At 42.5% G+C, this 25,965-nt stretch overlaps 1 protein-coding gene and 1 long non-coding RNA gene across 10 annotated transcripts in view; one reads left to right on the forward strand and one right to left on the reverse strand.

The window, feature by feature from the left end:
* Positions 1–25,965, reverse strand: part of LOC116917832 (cAMP-specific 3',5'-cyclic phosphodiesterase) — a 92,430-nt gene that overhangs the window by 22,966 nt on the left and 43,499 nt on the right. For 5 of the 9 annotated variants that reach the window (XM_045168965.1, XM_045168962.1, XM_045168966.1 and 2 more), the window contains 3 exons: positions 12,728–12,943; positions 1,380–1,481; positions 1,224–1,303 (listed from right to left, as the gene is read on the reverse strand). In XM_045168965.1, the coding sequence (XP_045024900.1) occupies positions 1,224–1,303; positions 1,380–1,481; positions 12,728–12,943 (398 nt within the window). Of the gene's footprint in view, positions 1–1,223; positions 1,304–1,379; positions 1,482–12,727; positions 12,944–13,439; positions 13,478–18,018; positions 18,665–22,886; positions 24,892–25,965 lie in introns of those variants that run through there. The other 4 variants (XM_045168964.1, XM_045168960.1, XM_045168967.1 and 1 more) reach the window with 4 other exon arrangements.
* On the forward strand, positions 8,218–11,891 carry LOC116917850. Its single transcript, XR_004391271.2, has 3 exons — positions 8,218–9,342; positions 9,419–9,520; positions 9,577–11,891. It is a non-coding gene; the product is annotated as an uncharacterized LOC116917850 (long non-coding RNA).

Here is a 25,965-nt window from a genome sequence, read left to right on the forward strand (position 1 = left end):
TCGGCGGCCTGGATAGACTACAAGCGTTCACATCTAGATCAGTGTAGAAGGCAAATCCTTCCTGTAGATGTCCTCACGGTTTGTTTTGTTTTTTGCCCGTCGTGCCGTCCTAGTCACGAACGCTACCCGCTAGGTGGAAGTCTAACGAGCTATCAGTTTAAACTTCTCTATCTGCTGTTCAAGACGAGATCCTTTTTCAGACTTTTTTTTTGGTTTAAATTAGAAAAAAAAAGGGTCTGAAAGAAAATGGAAATCAACACGCCCCAACGACAAGATGACTTTTCCGCTCGTAAAAAATCCATATAAGACGATACAAAGGTCATCAGTATTCTGACGGGGTGTCCATCGTTCTTTCACTTTCAAATTTTCCAAGAATTTGTTTTTTTTCTTCTTCTTCCAACGAAACACCAATGAAACGCGAATCAAGGAAAGAGATCGGATATGGTACTAGAGATAGGATGACCCAGAGGATTCATATCGCTTGCCCATATATACTCAAATGGAATAGTAGGTGCTTATAAAATATGCATAATCCTTCGTCGTCGAGCGTCATATGTTGACGGCCAGACAAATTGAACGGGTGACGTACGAAGGTCAAAAGACATCGAGTCTCAATCAAAGGGGAAAGCAGATTGCATTGGTTATGGTTTGGACTTTCATCAAAGTTATTCTTACATTTAAAGCAAAAAAAAAATGGAATTGTTTTTTTGTTTTTGTTTTGAAAATAAAAAGGAGAACGAGACGACAGGTGATGAGTCAGAATGACGAGCAAAACCAAATCGCCATTAGGGTAAAACAAAAAGAAAAAAAGTTGCGATCAAAACAGACCTGCAAGGGACTTTCCAAATTTCCATGTCAAGTGAATTAAACGGGTAGAACAACCAAGAATGAGAGAAACAACATTACAGACAAGCCAAGTCAAACAAAGCCGTACAGACGATGGAAAGCGAGTTGATAAACGAGCGTTCGCATTCTGTCATGTCGGGCGATGACGACGGGCCGATTCATCATCGTGTCGACGCTAATAAAAGTCAGAATTCCATCCAAAAATCTACTGTATAATGCAACAGACCTGTCTGTCTAATGTTATGATTGGGATGTACTTTCATTTTGTGTGTGTTTTTGATTTGATTAAAGAGCTCATTAAAATAAGAATTATGTCTAAAAATTAGCTACATCAAATGAGTGTTAATTTTCCGTTTCTTTTCTTTTGGTTTCCTTACTTTTTTGAAACTCACCTCCCGGCGTAAGATTCTTGGGCTGAGGAGTTGAAACTCCCGTCGACTGCGACGAACGTCTCGATCTGCAATTGAAACAAGATCAAGTATTTCTAAATGGAGCAAGACTATAATGCCAGACCAGATTGACAGCAAACTTACCGATTGATGGGAATGCTCGTCAAGCAGATGTAATTATTACGAACGCTACGTAGGCTGGCCAATATCTGCGCAAAGGGCGTGACGATCAAGTCCTCTCCGTGCCTGATGGTCCACGAAAGAAACAAAAGGCAAACGGTTAATACGACAGAGGTCTACGGATGACGTAGGTAGACAACACGCACAAGAAAAGAAAAAAAAAGAAAACCATCGCAATCCATCAGAATATAATGTCACATTTCCCGCGTTTATTTATCCTGACAGCATGGCATTCGCCGAAGTGCTGTCAAAGAAAAACATCACAGACATCCAGTAAAATTAAACTAGCGAAACCTTCAGCTTCCTATTGTAGAAGAACAGCTAGACAAGACACCGTTGCTGAGGAATTTCATTACCAAGAAGGAAATTCCCAGTTAAAACCAACATAAACACCGAGCCATTTTTTTGTGTGGCATCTATATCGCACGACAACGTAATAACCAAGATGTTATTTTGCAGTTCCTCCGTGTGTGTGTATGTCCGTCTAACTACACATCCCCAGTTGTTTTATTCTGGGACGGACGTGGATAAATCTCATTGCGAATATGGAATTCCTGAGGTTTGTCTGCACCAACGGCACGCAAACTAAAAATCCCCGACCATGGCCAATACAACGATGCATTTTTCATCAACTATAGCCGGGGCCAACAGCCACAAACAACAAATCAAGACGATGGAAAAATAAAAATAATAAGGGGACGGACTGATACAGTAAAGGATAAGAGAGTCTAGAGAGATGCCATCATTCCACTGGAAAAACAAGCATCACGTAGTCTTTCGTGTAACCCAAAATTCAACGAACCCTTGCACACACAACAGAACCAGTTTTTGTCTGCTTTTGTTATCGTCGACGATTTCTTTCTGGCGACTCAAACTCGCTCGCTCTTGGGCCTCTCTTCCCCCCCATAGAAGGCCTTGTAGATCTGATACGGTACATATATACAGTAGCATTGGTATGTACGTATATCGATATTGTCTACACAGTCCATCGACCGTGCAAACAGAGAAGAAGCGGAGAAAGAGATATATTGCAGTAGGACAGTATGCTGGCTACAGTGGCAGGCTGTTGCTGTGGCTGAACGAGTTGAAAAATGGGTTCGAGTCGGCAACGATCCATCAACGTCCTGGATTTGAGTGTCTTTGTACAGCCCGTGTCCGTGTTGAAAGTATAGTCGTTCTATTTCGTTATGAAGTGGACGCTGTCTGGCGGGTAAGGCCCAGCCCGCAATCCTGCAGAGATGCTGCACTTTCAAACAATTTCGAAAGTTCTCTTTGTTGTTACACAACTAATGAAAAAGCACATCTCTCCGTGCGCCCATTGTGGTGGGTCATGGGGGCCGGTCGAACCGGAAAAGTGGACAAAGAAGATGAACAATAAGATCCAAAACAAGAAAATGATGAATAGGAGGAATAAAAAAAAAGCAAAAAAAACGTCATCGGTGTATTAAATATGGCGACGACGGCAAAATATATACTATATAATTTATATAGTATATATATATAAAAAAGCAAGTCGCTAGCTGAGCTGTTTTTCCCATATGCCTGACGTACGTGTATCGAGGACACCGGAGACGACATGAGGAAGGGTCTGTTGTGTAAATGTGTGTGTGTGTGTCAGTCGTGTCTCGTGTGCACGTCCCATCAAGATATCAATAACAAGCAATAACACGCCAACCATATTTCTCTTTCAGCCAGAATTTCTGTCCCCTCCCCCCTTTTCTTTCAAATTTTCTATTTTCAAAAAGGAAAAAAATCATTTGCACCTCGTCTTCAATGGATTGTAAACAACACCGTGCACGAGCGCACGTAATCTTTTTGGCCGGTGTTGTACAACTCGGACGCACGATATGCTTTGTTGAGATTGTTGGCAATCGAAAAAAAAAATGTTCAGTTTTTTGTCCTTATCGATTTCATCGATCGAAAATTACGAAATAAAAAAAAAAGGGGGGAGGGGGGAATTGAACTGACTATGAAAAGTTGAAGGGCAAAAGCAGTCAGGCGCGAAGAACGAATGAAAAATGACATTCATCAAAAACTTCCTATTATCATCCTTTCATTCCCCCCCCCCCTCTCGTCATTTGAATGCAAATGATATTGATGATGGCCAAGGTTGTCCCCTCTTGTGGTATGTAAACATAATGATGTTTGCAAGTTTGGACGAAGGGAAGGTTTCGATTCGATTTAAAAAATGGAGGGTCTCTTCATCGATCTTCCACTACACTGCCCCACCCTTTTATCTTTGCCTTATTTTTGTTTTGTTTTTTCCTTCCGTTTTTTTTTTCTCTTTTTACTAAAACATCCGCACAAGCTGATAATAACGAAGATTACTGGCGACAATATAAATCTCCCATCCCGTCTCTCGACAGTATATTTAGACACCAAACAACTAAGCTTCAGCAGCCGAAAAAGCTCATTAACTAACCAACCAACATCAGCATCGCTGCTAAGAGAAAAAAAAAAACAAAAGAAAAATGGGCCGTCCTCCAAACTCTGTCCTCTTCCAGCCTTTACGTTGTAAAAAAATAATAACAAAGCTCTATACTATTTTATGCGTTACAACCTTCATGACTTTCCACTGTGTCGCGATAGGATTCCCTTTTTCTCTGTTTTTTTTTTTTTTAATTTCCCATATTTGGAAAATAAAAATAAATAAGAAAAAAAACACGGACAATAGTTTCGCTTGTACCGTAGCCTTCTGGAATGAACTGGAAATATTCATCATCGTCTAGGATAAAACTGACTCTCTTTGGAAAGGAGTGGGCGGGTCTCGGGATATGCGAAAATGATGAGCTTCGCGCACAACGACTATATGCAAAACTCACGCTAATCGTCGATGATTCTCGAAGAATCTTTCCCAAAAGGAGGATCGATGCTTGATTCGCAAGACGCTGGTGCTGAGCGTCCGCGGGAAATGGCGCTCCTTGGCCGATTCTCTTTGCTCCACATCGTTGGCATGAACGTGTTCCAGCATCAAGGCAGACAGGGACTGATGCATTTCTGGATGAAATTTACTAATACTCCCAGGAGAAGACATGTCGTATCTCTTGCTAATTACTGTAGCGTTCAATCAATGCACAACGGTATGCCAAAATTAAAGATGAAGGCCGAAATCTTGATGACGATGGTGGGGTAATGACGTTTAATTGTTTCCCTTTTCTTTTTCGGCACTGATATCACACTGGACGATTGATCAGAGTCTTTCACAAGAGATGGCCGTGACGGAGTGCGGCTCGATCCGAAAAATCACAGGGCCAGTCAAGGCATCAAGTCAAAAGGCGTGTGTGAAAGCTGGTCGGATGGAACTAGCGACGGCGGGAGTTAACTCTCACGTTCCCAAAAGTCGTCACTCAATCAATCGCTAATTCCTCCCCCCTCCGCCTCTGAAAAAGTGCACTTGACACGAAGAACAAGCGGACGAGAAGGAGGACACGAGAGTTTCTTGTCAACGCCAGTTTTTCATCCCCAAAATTCACTTGAAAGACTTAAGTGAAAGCACTCGAAAGAAAAGATCACTTCCAGTCCATCGATCACAATTCTTTTTTTAAATACACACTCGGATGGTGGGGAGGAGAGACGAAGTTAAAGATGAAAGAAAAAAGAAATAAATAAAAAAAAGAAAAGGGGGAGAAAAACGGACGGAATATTACGGTTCAATGGGAGTCTCTACGGGAAGAGGGAGAGAGCGCGTTCTCAACTGAACTTACTCCAAGGCCTTCCCGCGGTATTATAGAGACGGGCGAGCCAAGGAAGAGCGAAGAGGGGGGGGGCAAGGAAGAAAAAGTCCACGGTTGGGCGATGCTTTTCGGGGTGGAGATAGTGAGCGCCAGCAGTGTATTTGTCGGCTAAGAGAGAGATGAACTAACTCTCTTTTTGAGCAAACGAAGCGAGTTCGCTCTATCTTTAACGATCGGCCGAAAAAGGGCAAGGACGCGAAATCAGGGCCGGCGCATCACTTCATTAAGGCGAGTGAGAAGATCGGTCCTTTCGCTCACAACACACTGAACAAGAAATCTCCCTTTTTTTGTTTTTGTTTTTTTTTCTCGTTGCTCGACTTTTCACAGCAAAAATTCAGCGTGAGAGCACAGACGTCAGTCTTAACTACGAAATCAGTGTTCCAGAAATCTTCTTCTTTCTCTCTTGTTTTTTGCTTGATTTCTTTTTAGCAACAAACGAGTTTTGGACGTTGCACGTCTTTCGAATTCCTTTTTGCAACGGCGTTCGATAAACTCGAGAGTTGCTAAAAGATGGCTGTCCGAAATGGCGCTGCAGGACTCGTCGAAATTTGCAAAAAAGAGAAATTCTTTGCCAAAATAATCAAATTGCTCAAGTCTTTAAGACAGGGACGATGCACGACTGAATAATAAAGAGGGTGGACAGTAGGCGGCCCCCCGCGGTCAATCGATTTCTATCGGTGGACGTGATTTTTTGTGTGCGTGTGCAACGTGCAGTTAGTCGTCGTAGCTTCTCTTTCCTTCGCCGACTGCAACGGTCAAACGAGTTGCTAAGCCACACGGCTAACACGTCGAATTATCTTTTTTAACAGAAAGAAGTACGTTGCGACCATTCGAGCATTCGCGTGCACGTTCAAAACTCCTTTATCGAGGCGGGAATTGACACACGCGCGCGCGTGCACAAATAAAGAAAAACAGTTGACAAATTTTTGTTCTTTTTATGGATTTTTGTGTTATTCCTTTTTTTTTTTTTTTATTTCTGCCTCCGGGAATATCTTGATTTGGTTGCCGAGCAAAAGGTGTTACAGTTTGATGCTGATGCGTCCGTTTCGCCTTCTATTTTTTAAAATGCAAATGTCGTTTACATACGACGCAATGCTCTTCGTGAGGCTGACGCGCGCTGCTATGACTGCCGAATCATTTCTGGGTTTCCTTTTCTCTCGGCCACGAAACCGTCATAACCGGATGAAATACAATCATGTCATTTTTGGTTAGAAGGATTCACGTTTTTTTTTTTTTTTTCTATTCAAACTCTTTTCTCCGTACCGATTTCCCAGGCACCAGCCGTCCAACGACGCTATTCCCACCCTCTTTTTTTTTCCTTTTATTTCATCCAAATAATGAAATAAATCGGCAATCTCTGTTTTTTAACGCGACGACAAAAAATAAAACGAGCCGTTCAAAACAGAGAGAGAGAGAGAGAGAAAAAGGGGCGAAGATGAATGGCGCAAGATAAATCACGAAGAAGACGAGGGTGGGCAAAGTAGTTTGTTATTCCTTCACTCAAACGATTTCGTAGATGACCAGAGCGAAAAGGAAAAAACAAAACAAAAAACAAAACAAAACACAACACAGTTCTGGTAATCGATGACAACTGTCGGATGTACACTAAACAACTTCTCGCTTGTGCGTTCACTTTCCAGATTCTTCTTTTATTTCTTTGCTTCTTCTTGGCTTTAACTCGTTTTCTTTTGCTTAGACTAGCGCCAACGAACTGTGTGGCCCGCCGTGATGACGGAAAATGTGGCTGAACACTGGAACGCGCCAGTACTGCATCATGGAACATAAGAACACAATGCGCCAAATCAAACACGGGCGTCTGCAGCGCACGCGCATCGCTTTAAATTTATTTTATTATATTTTTTTTTGAAGGGCGGACTGAACGAACTACAGCTCCTGCCAGAATATGCACGAAAAATCACGGACCAAACTTTGGTTTGGGTATGGAAAAAAAAAAAGCAAGGGACAACATGTTTTCCCCCACTTCGCATCGCATCGTCTGTGCCAGAAATTGTTAGGCCGTGGAGGTTCAGACTGCCACCCTAGCTGTTGCTACATAGATGTATATTTATATGCGCATGTGGGTGGTGGTGGAGTTTTCGAGTGTGTTTCAGAGAGGTTACATTTATATTTTCTTTTTGACGTCGGGAAAAAATAGGGGGGCGGGGAGAGTACTCAGAGGCTCCTTGAGGGTCGGCTTGATGATGCAAGGATAGAACGAGAGGGGAGAGTTGGAGCGATGGCCGACCAGACATAACGCCACTAGACGTCATGCACTGCGCCATTTTCTCAACGGACGGCATTCGTTTTTATAGATCTACGTCAATCATCGGGACGTGTTTCCTTGATTCGAACAGCGAGGTCTGGTAACGAAAATTGAATAACAGTTGAGAAAGCGATCCATTTTGGGGGATTCGGATATCCTCGAGGACCTTATGGTTTGTTCTCTAATAAGCCTATATACAAAAGGCGCAACCAAGTAGATGCGCATAGCCCCAAGCGCTTAATGCGACCCAATCGGCCCTCCAAGTTGAGCTCTCTCCGGTGATTCCAGTTGAGACGCCCGGAGTGAAATTCGTTGCCGATTCATTTCACTCCCTTAGTTCTCCTCCCCCCTGTTTTATTTTTTCAAGTTATCGTTATGGTGACATTTTTTTCCCCCTCCTCCTCCTCCTTTCATTTACTCGTGAAGCCTTTCCCGAAAGGTGGAATCGACCGAGACGCAACCGATGGCACACACACACACACACACGCAATCAATTGCGTTCGCTTGGTGTAGTGATGCTGGGCAAGCCGACAACCGAAGCAAACCGAAGCAAGCTAATAAAAAACGAGGTCGCCTCCATTTAGCTTCTTTTTTTTCTCCCCCCCCTTAAAAAATAAATAAAAACCATTGGATTCCCAAGCCAATGTGTTGTTTTCTTTGTTCATTTTCTTTCTCCCCACCCACGATTTTCTTTTGTTTGAATGGAAAACTAAACACGAGCGGACAAACACGCAATAGCGGAAGAGATGCTCCAAAATTTCCCGCATGGGCTCAACGCTGCCAAAACAAACAAAACATTGTGTTTTAAAAATGGCGCACGTTGAGCTCCTCACGTCTCTCATCTCTATATCGAGTCAGAATACGAAACGAATCTAAGTTTAGCCATGAAGCCACTAGTGTCTTGTACTACGTAGACGACGCTAAGAGAGACAAAGGAGAACAAGAAAGGCTGAAATCAAGTGGCTTTTTTTTTGCAGCCTCAGCTGCATTTCGAGGCTCACTTGCATAAATCGAAACAGTCGGGCTGGAATTGTCTCGACTTGTTATGTAACTGATAAGAAATCAGTGGCCTTTTTTTTCGGCTGCGTCCATCTGTCGTTCAAGTGTCATTTCAGCCTCCCATTCAGCTTAAAAGCAGAAGAAAACCTCTACATTATTGGGCTGCGCTCAATTTCTATTCAACAAACGAACGACACGTCACGTTCGACCCGTCCTTGATGCTTCCAGTGCGCAGACTGAACGACGAATCGGGCTTGAATATCGTCCCCTCTTTTCTACGACATCTGATGGCCGATAGCAGATAATTATCGAGTGAAAAAGGCCCGTAAAGGACGACGCACAAGTTTTTTAATTTTATAAGGCCGTCCCTTGTCGCCTCGACTCGTCGTCCATTAAGATAAAGAGGTGATACCCTGATTTCTGCTTAATCCGTTTCGTTCTTTGCTCTGTCTCCAGTCGAAGGCGGTTGCTAAATGTCGACGTTTATTATCCCACTGGAAATTATCATTCTCGTCGGGTATCGATTGTCTGTATACGTCGCCTGGCGGCGTTCTATCTGAAAGACGAAGAAGAACTGTGCGCCACGTTAGAGAGAGAAACCTCCAATAAAAAATAAATAAAAAAATGGGCTCGTCCCCACAAATGTCACGTCCAAGAGTCGGCCAAAAACATCCATCGTACTTTCTGGAACCAGAGAAGCGTGGAATCGCCTACAGCTTTCCCCTCTTCTACGAGTTCCAGTTCGTTCTCTATCTAAACACAAGCAGCTCGGCCAACCCTCTCATAACATCATCACCTCATAACAAACAGGCGTTGCACAGAAATGGACAAATATTCGACCCCGTCGGCCTACGTCGCTGCAAGCGTCCATGTTTACCTTGCGGCCAACACATATAGTCACGACATTGAAAATAGTGCACGAGGCAAGGCTGTACGTCGGTTTTCTATGCATCGATCCAAAAAAACTGGCCTAACATATTGAATTGCTTATTCTCCCTTTTGCCTAGTTAATGAACGCATTGGACCCCCAAGTCGAATTATGTCGTCTCTGATGATCAGGCACGTACGTCATAACCCGATACCGCTAGACGTTTCTCATTCTACAGTTGGTACAACACAATCAAAAGGAAAATGTCGGTTGAAATCAAAAACTCTTGTTTTTCAGACATTCTACAAAGGAACGAGACGAATAAACGTGAAATTCTACGCTCGGAAATCGGAAGCTCGTGCCTTGCAGGAGATGGATCCGCTCGGGTTTATTTCCGTCTTTTGAGCGAGAGCCTTGATCATGTCAAACGGTGAAATTACGCTCCGAAAATACTAAAAGTAGAGATAACAAAAGGGAGCAAAAAAAAAAACAACAAATATAGAAAGATGTTTGCTATTCTGCATGGAGCAAAAGTAAAAAAAAAATAAAACAAACAACATTGATCTCGGCCCGGTGGTAGCCCATCGGTGGGCCAAACTACAAGATGGGCCATCGTCGTAGACGTTATCAGCGCTGGACCGGTGCCAATCGAACGACCAACAAAAGCATTTCACTTGGCGCAAACTATCCAGTGAAATTCCTCTTTTACACACTAAAAAAGATAGCCGCTCGCACGCTTCGTTTAGTTCAACGGAGAAGAAAAACAAATCGAAACCAATCAAATCAAGATCGTCTTGTCAAACAATCACGAATTTTTAAAAATCGCAACCAAAGTGCGTAACACGCAAGCCGTTCCGTCCTTGTTTTGTGTGCGCTATAATAAACAATGAATGCTACACTTGAGTAATTGTTTTGGGACGCTCTGCAGAAATGAATGTTTTCATTCCATCTTTTCCCGTTATTGCATCCCGCTGTCGAGTGTGTTTTTCCCCCCCTCTTTTTCCTGTTTGTTTGCTTCATCTCATGAGCTCGTCCTTGTTGCTCCAACTGCCAACGCCCGAACGCTGCATGAGCAATAAGAGGCTTCTGGCTATGATATGAATACTGATGTTCGAGCGTTTGAGATTTTTATATTCCACGCAGCCAGTGGCTTTGACAGAAGTTGCACCCGCTACTTCTTTTTACTTTTAACACTAACGTGATAATGTAGAGTAATGCAACAACAAGAAGGGAAAAAAAAAATATTTTAATCCCGTCTTTCATTCCAATAAGGGACCCCAGCTGCCGCAACTCTCTAAATAGAAGCTTTCCACACACAAAAATGACATCCCTTCCTCATTGTCATACGACAGACGGGGAATGCCATTACCGTCAGTTGATAAGTGTCACGTGTCGTGAATGACGTTTGTCATCGCTTCGAATTTCGAAAGTTCGACGATATAAATTGATAGAAAGCTGTCAGCAAACTCGGCGCCCACATTGCCATCCATTTTACAAGGATCCAACTACCGAGCTTCGATCATTGGGCGGGACAAATGAAATCAAACAATATCTACAGAGTCCTGATATTCCATAGAAATATCGGAGGTGCTGAGGATTTGCAGGTAAAACAAAAACGCCGAGGGCCTGACAGACGTACCCACAGCTTATTGATGAGATGCAACAAAGTCGTTGTTAGAGCGGACGACTGGCTTTCTCTAACTGGCAACTGCTGGCTGACGTTGACTGATGGATAAACGCAACGAATTACGTGAGGATGCTGTGTTTGGATCAACCTTTGGACCTCGTTTACAAACGCAAAATTTCCACCAGCGGGACGAATGATGGCATGGGGGAGCACCTCACCTACATCTACCTAAACTGTTTCTGGCTACTAACCATATAACTATGGGGTCAAGCGTGGTTTACGTGCGGCGTCAGCGGCGGCACGGCTGTCTGTCTGCAATTCCTCACGTTGCGACTTGATGTCGCGACTTGCTCCGCTGATGCTGTCGTCTGTCGAAACGGATGAAACTCATTCGTTTTATTGGCCAATCGCAAAGCCAAGAACCTCTACTACCAAACAGTTCAGTCTCTATACCCAAATCAAGGTGCATATGATGACCCTCCGACGGGCTTTCTTACAACCTTCTCCTCCTCGCAGGCAATTTTTTCTTTTTTCTCATTTCTTTTCAAGTTAGGAGTTTCTCGTTTCCATTGCGCCCGCCAGTCGTTTGACTGTGACGGATCGTTCAGACCAACTGATTGATATGCAAAATGTGTCGGCATGTACGTAAAAGAGATACGACTGCTACGACCCTATACCATCGGGAAATGAAATCGTCGAGTAATTGACGTCATCGGAACCATTTAAGGATCGATCCGTCTATCCATGCAATTGTGTTATGAATACAAGTCACCCCCCCACCCCTGTTCGTTTCCATGTAAAAATGAAAACACGTCGTCAACACAGAATTCCACTTGGTTGTTATATTTCTTTTTTTTAAAGACACGCCATCGAATGATTCTCGATGAAATCTTATTGACTGGAAAAAATGTGTATGGTAGTTCTATGCGATCGCAAATAAACTGTTGTTATTCAAAGTAACGCTAACTGGCAGATAGATGCCGGCTATCGCATATTCATTCGAATTGTAACACGTATTTATGCGGCCGGAGTCAGTAGTTTTCCCCCCCTCTCTTTTTTTTTCAATGAATGCATTCGTATTCGACCACACGCCGGCGCTCTTACAATAAATCTATCAAGAAAACGAAAAAAAAAAAGGTATGATGAAAAGCTCTTCCGATCGTTCATATTTTAAGAATTCGAATGTTGGCACGCCAGTGACTCGGAGCCAAAAGGAAAAAAAAAAAAAAAAATTACCATAGATGTAGAAACAAAACAAAAAATGACTAGGAAAAACTGGTAAAAAGCGGTGAATATTAACGAGAGACATTAAAATGTTGTTGTTTTTCAAATGGTTTTTCTTTTTACAAAACCCGATTATAGCGGCCGCTGATGGCGCACCAAACGTATTGATAGCCCATCAATTTTCCTATACCTCCCGCGGTGAGTTTCTTTTTTTTTTTTGCCGGTCCCGACAATCATGCCATTCCCTAACGCCAGGACGAATTCGTCAGTTCGATATCATTCCCTTCGCCCTCTTTTTCCTGCGTGTCCATTTCGCTGAACGTTTTTGTTGTTTTTTTTTTGGTCCTTTTTTATTGAAATTCCTCCGTGTTTATATATTTGATTACGAGGTGACATAAACCAGCGTGTTGTCTGGTTCGTTCACTCAGCACTAGTCGGACTGTTATTTGTCGCTAGAACCAGCCGCATCGGAACGGCGTGTCGCGGTAATATAGGTGAAACGACGAGCGCAGATAGATAATAATAAAATTAAAAAAAAAAACAAGAAGAAAGAACGGGAAAATAGATAGACAGAGATAAAATGATTTAATGACTTACCCTTCTGAAGCTAGCGATGAATTTCGTGACATGGATTTAGGCGACATGTCTTCCTCGCGGTAGAGAAATGATTCGCGACGTTGAGGCATATTCTGCAAAACAAGAGCCGTTCCCGACGGTGAGACGGCGCCGTCATTGCCGGCCAATGGGCTACGGCTTCGTCCGCCACTCGCAATGCCACCAGCACCTGGTTGTCCTCCATTTTCAACGTCAAAACTGCATCAATAAAAAAAAAAAAAATAGTTAGTCAATAATGCGAGACTATTGACATCAATTCGTCTTTCGTAATGTAAAGATTTAAAGTTTAAAAGCTGGAGGCAATAACAAGTGGTTGTTACAAGGGGTAACATTATGATGTCTATAACGGTCCTTAGCGTTTTAAGATTGGATAACCAGCAATCTCTCGGGCAACGGCTACTGTCGCTAAGGCCGGAAAAGAAGATGAGAAAATGAACTGGAGGCAATAGTTGAGCGTGACAACAAGAGAAATGGTCAACAAACATTAAGTCCAACAAGAGATGAAAAGGAACGTGAGCGATGGAGAGCTGTAAGATCTTAAAGGAGGACAAAGAGAGAAGAAGCCATCAAAGAAAGGAGAGCAGATAAGTAGACCTTCTAAATGACGTCGGTAACAAGTTGTAATGAGATAATAGAAGAAAAAAGAAACTTTGAATCTCACAGCGCTACATTTAGTTTGGTAGAAACGAATTACCAAGCTGTCTTTTGTCGGAACATATGATGGCATCTAAGGTACACACTTCGATTCTTTTTGAAATGCATGAACGAAAAGAACGCTTACACGGATCGTTTATGTACAACACAAGTTTTGTGGGCTACGTGCATGGGAGAGGTGTGGTGAGAGCAAGGGCCGCAGCTGCCGTGACAACGGCGAGTTCGTTCAATGTTGTTTACAATCAAAGCAGAACAAAGTAAAGAATATGTAAGCTTAACTAAAGGGGTTGTGAACCCCATCAGGCCGATTTAGATTGTACTCTGTAACCTATAGCGTTGTGGCGATGTTATTTGTTCGTCCTTCTGGTTCATGAAGCAAACACCCCGAGTTTTGGTTTTTTTTTTTTATGGCAATGCTCTGCTAACACGGTAGCTAAAGCAATAAAAATAAATCGAGTTATGACGAGCGACGCTTGTGGGGTTTGTTATGAAAGTTGCAATTAAATCTCGTACTATATTCTCCGGCGTACGTTTCTTGTTTGCGTTCGAACAGAAAACACAGTTTGTTTTACCAGTAGCATTGGTAATAGGGAAAACCCTTAATTTGAGAAACGCTGTTTTCCGTTTTTTCTCTCCACATGATCATTATGTTGCATATAATGAAAATATGACGCCAATAAATGACAAGGAAATCGCAATATCAGGGGTATTGAAACCGGCTCTAGCTTCGTTTCTATGCCAACTTAATAAGCTCCCATTTTATAAATACGAGATGAGTTATAACAAGCAACTTATGTCGCAAGCGTAGTTGCATGGACCTCGAGAATACGTAAGATATAAACTGAATTTCCCGACGTGAAAAAACGATATTAAACGAAAGAACAAACATCGAAAGGATGTCAAATTGAGGAACTAGACTTAGAAATCGGAATGCGAACATCAAAGTGAGAAAGAAGATTTATCGAATCTTTTAAGTGGTCTGGTTGGAGCTCTAGCCAATAAGAAGAGAAACAAGATCACGAACATCTTACGATGGGGCCATCATCGTAGGTGGATTATGGTGCGTACAAAGAAGCAAAATGGAGCGAGAGAGCGAGAGAGACAAAGAGGGCCAAACAATGACGGGATATCTCTTCTCGGATAACTCGACTATGTTCGTTTGTTTCGAAGAGGGGAAGAAACTCCTTGACATTATCAACCGATTCGATAGCATTGAGTACATCTCCAAAACAATCTGATGTCCTTCAAAAGTTATTTAGTATTTTTACTTAATCCTTACGACTATCGAAGCCAATCCGAGTAGCCTACCCCCACAATTCTACGTACAGATTACTTGAGTTTGAATAATAAATGCAATTGTTGTGCAAAAGGTTACATGGCGTAATTATGCCCCAGTGGTTTATCTCGAGATTGACTTCGTTACCCAAATGTCAGCGTTAAAAAACAAAAAAAAAACAACAAAAAAAAAACATAAAGATAATGCATTACGTGAGGAAACAAAGCATCTTATTCCGGGCCATCAGTCATTTATTACCTTTATGATTTCACTGGGCTGGAAAATCAGAACGGATTTCCAGCGAAACAGCTCAACTAGACGGGAACATTTCTACTTTGCCCCACAGTTCTTTTTTCAGACACACACACACATACAGCTGGAGAGAGAAAAACAAACAAACTGGGAGAGCCATCTCTCGGTCGATAGCGGAACCCTTTGGAAGGATGCGCGCGCGCTTCGACGTGCACAAAGTTTCACGTCGTAATCAATGTATCCATGGATACTCTTTCTACACGGCGCATTGTGTAAATACACACAGAATTTATGCCGCTCTAGCTGATGATTGTTTTCTTTTCAGAATAGAAATTAAACAACAACAAAAAATAATAATAAAGAAGCTGCTGTTGAAGTCAGTGTGATATGGCAAAAGCAGGTGGTATGCGTCTACAAAGCCCGCCTCTTCTCCAGGACTCCGCTAACAATACGTTGTGTTAACAATCGATCGACGCCTCTTAAAACAATCTCCTAAACAAGTCTAGCGGATATAAAAGCTCGCATTTTTTCACAATGATTCTTGATTCGCTTTCCATCTCACCAAGAGCAATCAATAAGAAGAGCCTACAGCCGACCAGCAATAAGTCTCATTTCAAATGAATCGCAACGACTATGATATCCAAGGAAGCGCACAGAGGCGTCCCACTTGGGCATGGGTAGAAAATTGACGAGGCTACTTATCAAAAGGGTAAAGAGAAGAACCAATTACCATGAACGACTATAAACAAAAGAGTCACGCACGCATTGAAAAAAAACAAAACAAAACAATACTCGTACACAATCTTGAGCTGACGGTTCGTTAGCAGCATTGCCAGTCGGGCTCTTGGTTCGGTGGTTACCTATCCATTTTAGACTCGATGTGATATTGCTTCTTAAAATCTTGAGATGTTGAAGAAGAAACGAGTGTTGCAAGCGCAATAAAAAAATCTCCTAAAAACTGGCCGCAATATGGTCTTGTAAGAGGGGCTAGCTTGGTTTATTCTTAATGAGAAGATTGCGATAGCGTGCACGTCAACGTTGCCCTGCACAAATAGCACGGAGCAGCGAAAAAGTAATCGATACGACAGAAAAGAAGAGCAGCAGCAACGGAGAGAGATCCATTTAGGGGAATATCAGGTTAAACCTAAAAGCCCAGACATGCGAAGCTTCTCCAGAGACACATGAGAAACACATAAAGCGAATCCACCATTCCATTCTAGGACCGAGATATATAATAAACGACATGATGCCCATTGGAATAAAAAGAAAAAAAGGAAAAAAAAAAAATAAATGTGTAGGAAATAAAATTGTCAATAAATCCGCTCGACCGTCAAGGTTGACCAAATATGAAGGCAGATTAATCGTCTCTGTTGGGACACTTTTGATTGCCAATGTCGCAGTACACAATACGACAAGACGTCACATGAATAATAGATGGCCGTGGGTCACTGTGTAGTCGGTGATGACATCAAGCGAGGAATGGCGCACAAAAAAGACAAGATTTCGCAATGAGAGGGAATGACGAAATTAATTAAACATACACAAATACATACGTTCTATAGGAGTGGTATACAGCAAACAGCATCGTCTGCGATAAACAAGATATTTCTCATTTGCGACGGGAATTTAAAAAAAAAAAAAGTCAATAGTGCGCAATGCAAGATATTTATAATCAAAGGGATTTGGAACCATTTCTTTTTCATTAAGGGACGGCGGCGGGTAAGCGGACCAATAATCCGAACTTCATCTGACTCAACTTGATCGAAAGAGCTTGAACGTATTTGATTTACAGAAAGAAAAAAAAAAGAACTAATACTGCTTTTACTGCGATTCGATGACTTATTGATTTCTAGATGACTGTGTGTCTAAGCTGTAGGCTGTCGAGCTGTGCGGTTGGTTGGGCGGAGTTGAGTGACTGGAAATCGGGTGGGTGGGTTTCACTGTCGTGCATCAGCAACGGCCAGAGCTCGCGACAAGGAATATAAGGGAGCAGACAATGTTGACATTTCCTTATATTCCCGTGACGAGGTCCTGTCACTTTTGTGTACACCGTTTGTTGGGCTTGCAATTTCCCTTCTTAGACCCTTCTCTTTTGCCAGGATATTTTTGTTCTCTCTCTTTTCTATTGGGATCCCTTTTATCGGCCCACTCGGTAAAATGTCTATCAAGCTAGTCCTTTGCTAAGTAAAAAAAGAAAAAAAAGAAAAAACTAGAAATAAGAGATCTAAATAATCGAGCAAGAGACAACAAATGAAACGTGACATAGAGGCGCTCTGGTGAAGGCAGTCATGAAGAAACTTGAACCCGTAAGATTCGTCGTTACAGCACCAGCCTTTCACCAAGAGATGGCGTCCGTCAACAGTAACGGATGATAAATTATGATATCCAGCGGAATAACCAACAGAGCAAAGAGTTAAAAAAAAATAATAATAATAATGTGAAGAGGAAACCATTCGAGGGATTTAGACGTTGCACTTGCCACCGGATGCCGGACGTCTCGAGCTCCTACGAGTGCGGATGCTGTTGATCGGCGATTAGGGTTAAGCCTCACCATTTATCCGAACTTGACAGACACGTCGCAAAGACGAGCTGGGTTGTCTAGCAAACCAACCACACGCCGTCGCAATGTCAAAATTCGTGAGGCGTTTATTTGATCAAAAATCCTGTCGCCTGCAAATGCTCTCCGCACACATTCGCCTCCTTTTCGGCTGCAATCTGTTACGCTCGATGCTTCATTTCCTGCAGACCGTCAACGCAGACGTGGAGAGCGACATTTAGCGGAAGAGCAGTTGGGCAGAGAGTTCGGCCAGTCGAATCAAATGTCAAACTTCCATCTGTAAAACTGTCCCACTGGGTACTTCACCATATGACTGGCATTCTGTCCCCTTTATTTCACGAAAACCTCAATGTAGCGTTAAAACCCCTGTGCCATCCCTGTTTCCAAACCATAAACCGACATGCCAATCTGCCAAGGCTTCTGGTCGACGGACGTTTCGATTAGAAATGAGCAAAAATAGCTCTCGACCATCGATTGGGTGTATCGATCAAGCCAAAACTACATCCGTTTCGATATATTTTATGTATTTGTTACTTGTGTTGCTGTCGCCTCCGGTCCGAGTAACGTTGAGCGTCCTCACCACGGCGACGCCTGGCTCGCTGGGGGGCATTATTAGCCCCACCACCAGCAATGGCACCGACGCCACCACCACCCAGAGTGGACGGACAACCCAGTAATCCGGGACTGAGTCCGGCCGAAGTGGAGTGACGTCGAGAAAGGACCGAGTTTTTAAACAATTTGATCGAATCGGGCGTTCGATTAGCGAAAGAAGTGGCGCCTACGGCTGGCCGAAAGAGCGTCGGCAGTTGTTTGGCCGGAGGTAATTCAAAGAGCGACGACACGATGGCCGCCGATCCGGGCGGATGCGGAGACGGAGGTGACGAAAACGATTCGGAACGAGCAGAATTGTGATGCACTCTGAGGCTGACGACGTTGACCTGGCCCTGCTCTTCGTGACGACCGACGTTGTTTACGACGGCGACCGACGACGGAGGCGTCGACGCCACTCCGCTAGACACGGCAACAACATTTGTCGTTGAGGCCGTGGTCGATACTTCGCCACTGTTACTATTAGCCTGATGGCGAACTTTGTCTTTGTTTTTATTCCGCCTTCCGGACAGCATTTCCCACAGGAGCATCATGACGCCGCAACAAGAGGTCACGATCGCGTGACATTCAAACCAACCGTTCCCTCCCAAAAAAAAAACAACAAATAACAACAACAGCGAACGAATGTAGCACCTGACGACACTACCAAAGTCACTTCGTAACGAGTCCGACGCTAAATAAAAATAAGAAAGAAAACAAAAAAAGAAGAAAAGGAAAAAGAAATGGAAGAGAGAAAAAAAAAAGGGGAAGAGAGGCAAAACAGTTAGGTTGTTGGAGGCTCTCCGCCCAGCCGTACACTGACAAGCGCTTTTTGCCGGAGTGCAAGTGGAACGAAACAAGACCTCCCTAGCTTCCCAGCGCTGCTGTACGGAAGAGGGGCCAAACTGACGAAGGGGGAGGGCACAGCAGGGAAGCGCAGGAACAGGAAAGCGCGGACAGGTTGCGTGTGATGTTCTCAAGAGACTTGCCGCCGCCGCCGTCGACTTCACTCTACACACACGCTTGTTGTTTGCTTGTTTCGGTTCGATTTTTTTTTTCTTTTTCTTTCCCTTAGCTACACCCTATTCCAGGTAGACTTGGTGTTGCGTAGGCTTTATACAGTGTTGTATACACAAACCAATGCGCCTGTTATTCCCTCTACACTTGACGTAAGGGGTTTTGCCTTCAAAATAATTTCAAAAAATAAAAAAGGGAAATAAAAGGCTCCACCCATTCGGTTAGGTCTACTGTTAAGTCAAGCTGATATCAGTACTATATACTAGATTTGAATGTGTCACTAGGCACTCCCGGAAACTCCTCCTTCCGCCCTCAACAGCTGCGAGGGAGGGCATCCATAGACGGTGCCACGAACAGACATGAACCAGGCGCATCAAAGGCAAGAACTTCGATCGAAGCCAGTTCGTTGTAGACGAGTAACAGGCAGTCAAGAGTAACAAGAAGAGTATGGAGCGCACACACACACAAGACAGGTAAGATTCTATCAAGGCCAAAAAGGGAGAGAGTAGTATCGGCGATGTGCAATGTCTGTTAGAACAGCAGATGGGGAAAAGGAAAGGAGCCAGCGCGGCAGAACCAAAATCAATCAAGTCCATATATCATGGACCACATGTGATTAAGGCTTTACTTTTCGGCTCTTATCAGCTCGATTGGGCGATGAAAGGAATTCGGACAGAGAAAGAAAAAAAATATTAACGTAAATCTAGTCTCTTCATTTTCCGTTGGGGCAATATCTGCACGATGGCCCCAGCCGTATATAATGAACAATCAAGCAACGGTTGACATGGAAAACGAAGCGCACAGCTCTCTATTGCATCATCATATTTTTTATTTTTTTTTATAGACTCCTGGTCCTTTTTTATTTTTAATGAGAAATGAACCAATCAACTTTGCGCTGAGGCTGCCTTCGTTTTCAAAGTCCCCCTCAATCTAAAAGAAAACGTTTGCCATTACTCTATATGAACAAATGTTTTCCCCTTTTTGTTTTTTGTTTTAATCATTATCATCAAGCTGAATTAATTTATTTTAGTAGCTGTCAAGATATATTTATTCGCATAGTAAAGTAACATGGGTTCGGTCCTCCCTGGCGCGTTTGATTGCTGGGCGTCGCCCAACCACGCGCTCCTCTGTACACCAAAATAAATAAGCGATGTACATACATATACACATACGTAAGATTTTTCAGGGCGGAAAAAGCTGAAAAGAAAAGAGACGTTTGATAAACACGCGCTCACGTCGTCCCTTATTGGCCAAACAGAATAAAAATAAAATCTCCCGCGTAGAAAATGGCCTCCCCTCGAAGCAAACACGGCACCCTCGAAAACCAATAAATCACAAATTTCCAAACAAAAACAACAAGAAAAGAAATAAATAAATAAAAAAGGAAAACATGAACGAGAAAATCGAGGGGGAAAAAAAGGGGGACGAGAGAAAGAGCAAATAGAAATCATCAATATACAGCAATTGCGCCAATAGTTCATAAGTAGAGACTCGGTAGAGACAGCAGGTCGGCCAGAGTATTAGAAGGTTGTCTGTGCTCTATGTATAAACGATCTCGTTCGACCCCTAGCAACAATAAACACACACCAAAAAGTCAAGTCACGAGTAAATCACCATGTTCCGGCACTGGGCCGTACAGTTCGTTCTCTCCATCATCATCATCCATTGCTATACCCTCTCCCCATTTTCTTTACCTTTTTTTTTTTTTTCTACATAAAAATAAAACAAAACAAAACAAAAACTGGAAAATAGTCGTAATAGATAAAAAAAAAAAAAAAAAAAAGACGGAACACTAAAATAATAACATGCTCACGGTTTTTCCTCATAAATATTGAGTGAGCGTGTGATTGTGCCGATGATGGAAACTTTGTAAAATTCATTTGCCGACAAAACGTTGCGATTAAGAAGAAAAAAAAAAAAAAGATAAAAGAAAAGAGGGGAATGAAAAATCCACGGATAACAAATATCCTCGAATTCTACATATGCAAGTTAGAAGCATTATCGAGTATAGTGCGCCTCGCGACGGAATCTGTGGGCGGTCGGGGTTGATGGCAGGCGGATTGAAAATAACATCAGCATCGCCAGAGAGGCCAGGACGAAAGCCAAGAAAGAAAAAAACAACGCTTCGGACATGTGACGGGCTAGACGGATTGGACGGATCAGGCACAACAAACTACCACAGCGAACATCAAAAGGCCAAATGATTGAAATCAGATAATGATGGAGTGGCTGCTGGGCATGGCTCACTGGCGGCCTTTTAGACATGAGCGACGGGGCGGCATTGGGTATCTTTTTCTCAATACGTATGTTACTGTAAATGTTACATGATGGGGCTGTTGGGTCGCTAGAATTTCATTTGCCGAAGTGAAAAGAAAGAAGAAAAAAAAAGAGACGCCAAAAAAATCAAATAAAATCACATAAAAACTTGCGCAAAGGCTCGGGTCGTATCCGCTATGTGAGTAGATGGCTGCACGCAACTATATACATAACGCTGCACGTCACAGACAGACATAAAAAAAAAAAGGAATGAACGAACGAAAGAAGAAAACGAGGGGGAAAAGTTTTGAAGACGGACCGAAAACAGCGAGACGAAAGAAAATAAAGTGCCCAATGTATAGTTTGTACACCTGGCGGCAGCCATTTAACCCGAGAAGGAGAAGGACGAACGTGAGTGAGAAAAAGCAGAGAAGAAGAAGAAAACAAAAAAGAGACCCATGAAGTCATGTCAAGGGAATTATCGAGGAATGTTGTGTACCGTCTGCATCTAATAACGAAAGAATGCCACACACCGAAAAAAAACGAAGAAACACAAATTCTATCAGTCCCCTTTCCATTCTACCTATCTCTCTTTCTAGCTCCACTCGTTCGACCTAACTGCCTACCTTCTTTTCAAACCCTTCGCTTCGATGACGATATCATCAAGGAAGCGCTTCCATCCTCTATCGGAATGTCACGATAGTCTCACACGAGTGCCATAGTAAGAGAATTAAAGAGACCTTAACAAAAACATGTTACAACAAATGGAGAGAGAGATAGAAAAGGTTGAAAACATTAACGACCAAACGATTTCTAATAGATTGAATAACAATCCAAGAAAAATAATTTAGAAAAAAAAAGGGCTCGAAAAGACAGTAATATGATGAATGACGTATCAAGATCCTCCTCTCTCTCTCTTTCTCCATCACGAGAGGATGAAAGCAAGCGGCGCCTGATTTAATTATACACTCGATTAAACGACAAAGAAGCGAAAGCCGTGGCTCACGATGTTCACGACGCTAATTTAGTTAATTTCTCTTTGCTAATGAACTCGTGTGCGCGTCGCGAGCAAACTCTCAACTATTTGTCTTGTGCCAGTCTGCAGTCGACGTTGATAAAGACGGGCAGAAAATCAGATGGCGGCAGCCATCAATCTGTTCGCTAATAACGTCAATCATGACATCCATATTGATTATTTAAAATCTAGTCGACAGCGGAGGAGTACAGTTGTAAGATAGCCGTATTTTTTACATGTCAAATGCGCCCAGGCAACAAGGACAAAGGCTTTCCTTGTCAACAATAGACAATTCATCATGTGTGGGAGTCGATTGTTCTTCGCCGAACTACCAACTGCATTATGCAAATTTTTTTGTTTTGTTTTGTTTTTTTTTTGTTTTTTTTTGTTTTTTTTTGTTTTTTTCATTCGACGAAGATGACAACAGACGACTCTCAGCTTCCGTCATACGCATCATTTTCAGCGCGGCTCAATCGTGTTGATAACTTTCACCGCGTTTATGCTTTGATTTATTTCTTTGGTTTACCTGTTTAAACGTTGAACACCGAGCCGTATTTTACTGGGCGCGCTGAAGCGCCGCCCACGATTCTTGTTGTTGGCCAACATCATCGAATGGTGAATCACCGTCACTTTGCGCTTACGTTGCTCCGGATCCATATGGAATTTTTTTTTTTTTTTGATGGTCTCGTTTTTTTTTTTTAAATGAAGAAAAGCCAACCCAACGCAAAACGTGTTAAAAACGCAAAACGGAACGTTGAAAGGTGATAATCGGACGGTTTTTATGGCGGAACACGATTATAAAGATAGAGGTCATACGAGACCGACACATTTTTCAGTTGATGGGCAGTGAATTAAGCCAGTTTTGCAGGGTAAAGGTTGATTGCTATATTGGCCTACAAGAATTTCACTTACGCACGCAAACACATGTCTCTCTTTCATTTCACTAGGAGCACAACGATACCTCCTTTCAAATATTAGGCAAGATTAAAATAAAAAAAGAAGAAGTAAATAAAAACACATCCATAAACATTTACGTGGGTGAGGTAATAAAGGGGTCGTCGTAGCGAATCACAAACACCTGAGAACTTGGGTGGGTATAGGATTTTTAAAAGGATTGGGGGGGTTTTCCTGACGGGCACTTAATTTTTTTTTTCACTTGGTATAGAAAGAACGAAATGGGTGCCGCCACGCCCTTTCGTCACACTGTAGACGACGGGGACATTACGATCTCAGGTATTCATTTAAGTCATTTATATTCACCGACTTATTCAGAGTTGAATATAAATAGAGAAGCACCGCGAAAGGAATGTCACGATCCCGGATCACGCATTGCTCAGTAGGTGTTGAACGTAAACGATCACTGGGTTCCCTCTTTTTCAATTTCTTTCTTTATTTTATTTTTTTCTGTCCCCCTTTTTTTTTTTTTGAAATTGAAATAAAGAGACAAGCGTCACGTGAGTCCCGACGAAAAATTCATGGCGCCAGTCTTTTTTCTCCCTTCTTTTTCAATAAATCAAAAGTTGGATGTTATTCTTGTAACTGATTCAATTATCCAAGCTCAGTTCAATTTCACACACACACACACTTTTAAGTTTAAAAAAAAAAAAAAAAAAATAGTAAACAGCAAAAACGCACGGGACGATTTTAGAGAGACGTCGCTCTCTGACGACCAGACCGGCTCGACTGGTGTGGGCTTTTTTCAAACGAGCTCGAACTTCTTTTATATACGCGCCGCACACTGCCAACCCAACCAAACCCTAGGAGCACAAAACCGACGGGCCAACTAAACAAAGCAGCCAACCGCATATAGATACGCAAGTAAAGGCACAGCTCGGATAACAACAACAACCTATCACCACGAACTGATTATTATGATTTTCTTTCGGATAACAACAACAACCTAACACCACGAACTGATTATTATGATTTTCTTTTTTCTTTTTTCGAAACCCCCCCGCAAATGATCAAACAATTAAAATTAGACAACCATCGGCTGAAACGCTGACTACTATCCTCGATTGAGAAAGACTCTCACCTAACTCAACACAACTAGAAGTCTTCAACTTGTTCGCTCTCTCTTTGTATAGAGGGGAGTGGTCGGCGGTAGGAGGAGATAGTCAAATCGTTCACGCATCTTCTTCATTTTTATTTTTTCGCTGCTTCGTTTCTTTCTAACCCTATAAGAGCAGCATACGCTGATGATGAGGGATTCCTCACTCCATCATCGAAAGGGTGGCGGTAGCGACGTAGCGCGGCAATGAGCAATTTAAGTTAAGCGGAGCGAACTGAAATGGTGTCAAGAGACGAGAAATGAGCGCCACCGCGCCTTAAGTTCGTGAAAAATAAAAACAGAAGAGACATTCCTCCGGACAGCGTTATGCCGACAACAAAAACCAAGACAACAACAACAAGAACAAAAATAAAATTAAAGGCACTCATCTTAAAAATATATTTTCTTTTTTTTTTTCACGGCGGAGCTGCCGCATGGGAAAAAGCTTTACACAACCCGGCCGTCCAGTTTTAGTTTTTTTTTTTTTTTTTTTCTTTATCCGTGTGCACTGATTACCGTGTCACTTTGCCTTTTATTTTTTTCCTTCTCTTTGTTTTCTTCTTCTTTTTTTTTTTTTTTTTTTTTTTAATTCCAAGAGTCAACCAGGCGAATTCAAAATGAATTCGTCTCTTTCTTCTTCTTATCTCACCGGTTTCTTTCTATTTCTTTTTGAACGTCCGTCTTTTTCTTTATTTGTCAGCGGAGGTCACAGCACGCGGTAGGTATTATTTGCTTTTGTTTCATCCACGTTCCGTTGCGTTGCCCTTCTCCGGTTCTATTGCAACACCCTACCCCCCTTCGCTCGTTTTTTCTCCCATTGCAAAGAAAATCGCTATATATGGCCTTTGGCCCGGTGTCCTTAGCTATCCGTTTACACTGTTATCTTCTCGTTAAAAACAGCCCGAACTGTCAGCGTACATCAAAGATATGCACGACACTCGCGTTGTTGTCAAATAAAAATAAATACGATATTCCCCTATCTATATGGTACTTGTCGTCGTATGGCTGATTAACCAGCGATACCTGCACGAAAACATGTTTCAGCCGTCATAATGCTAATAGTGAAGACATCGCACTCGCCTTGCATCACGTTGATTTTCTAATTGACATCGATTCCTTATCGATCTGATGCCAGCGAATTTCTCCCCGTTTCGATAACATTTCAACAACTAAGTGAAGCAACAAGGTTCTGATTTTCTATTTATCCTCCCAATCACCCAAGGAATTTTAATGCTATTATTTTAATATAATATGCCAGGCTATTGACTTGTAGGTTACATGCTCGTATTGGGAAGTTCTTTACCAAAAGGTCGGCATCCAAAACTGGTGGATGACGTTAGCCGAAAACTTTGACAAAGGAGATTGACGATCCTCTAATGGCATGTGTGCCACGCGAGAAAAAAACAAAACAAAACACGAACACAGAGAGCTTCACATTGTCTCTTTTTTTATTTTTTATTTGTTCATATGGCTGCGGTTATATGCATCCACGTTTGTGAATTGACGACTTTAGATGCATGGCGACAGAAGCTCAAAAGCCTTTGGCGCGTCGATT

Source organism: Daphnia magna, linkage group LG2, assembly GCF_020631705.1.
Source record: "Daphnia magna isolate NIES linkage group LG2, ASM2063170v1.1, whole genome shotgun sequence".
NCBI classification, from domain to species: Eukaryota; Metazoa; Arthropoda; class Branchiopoda; order Diplostraca; family Daphniidae; genus Daphnia; species Daphnia magna.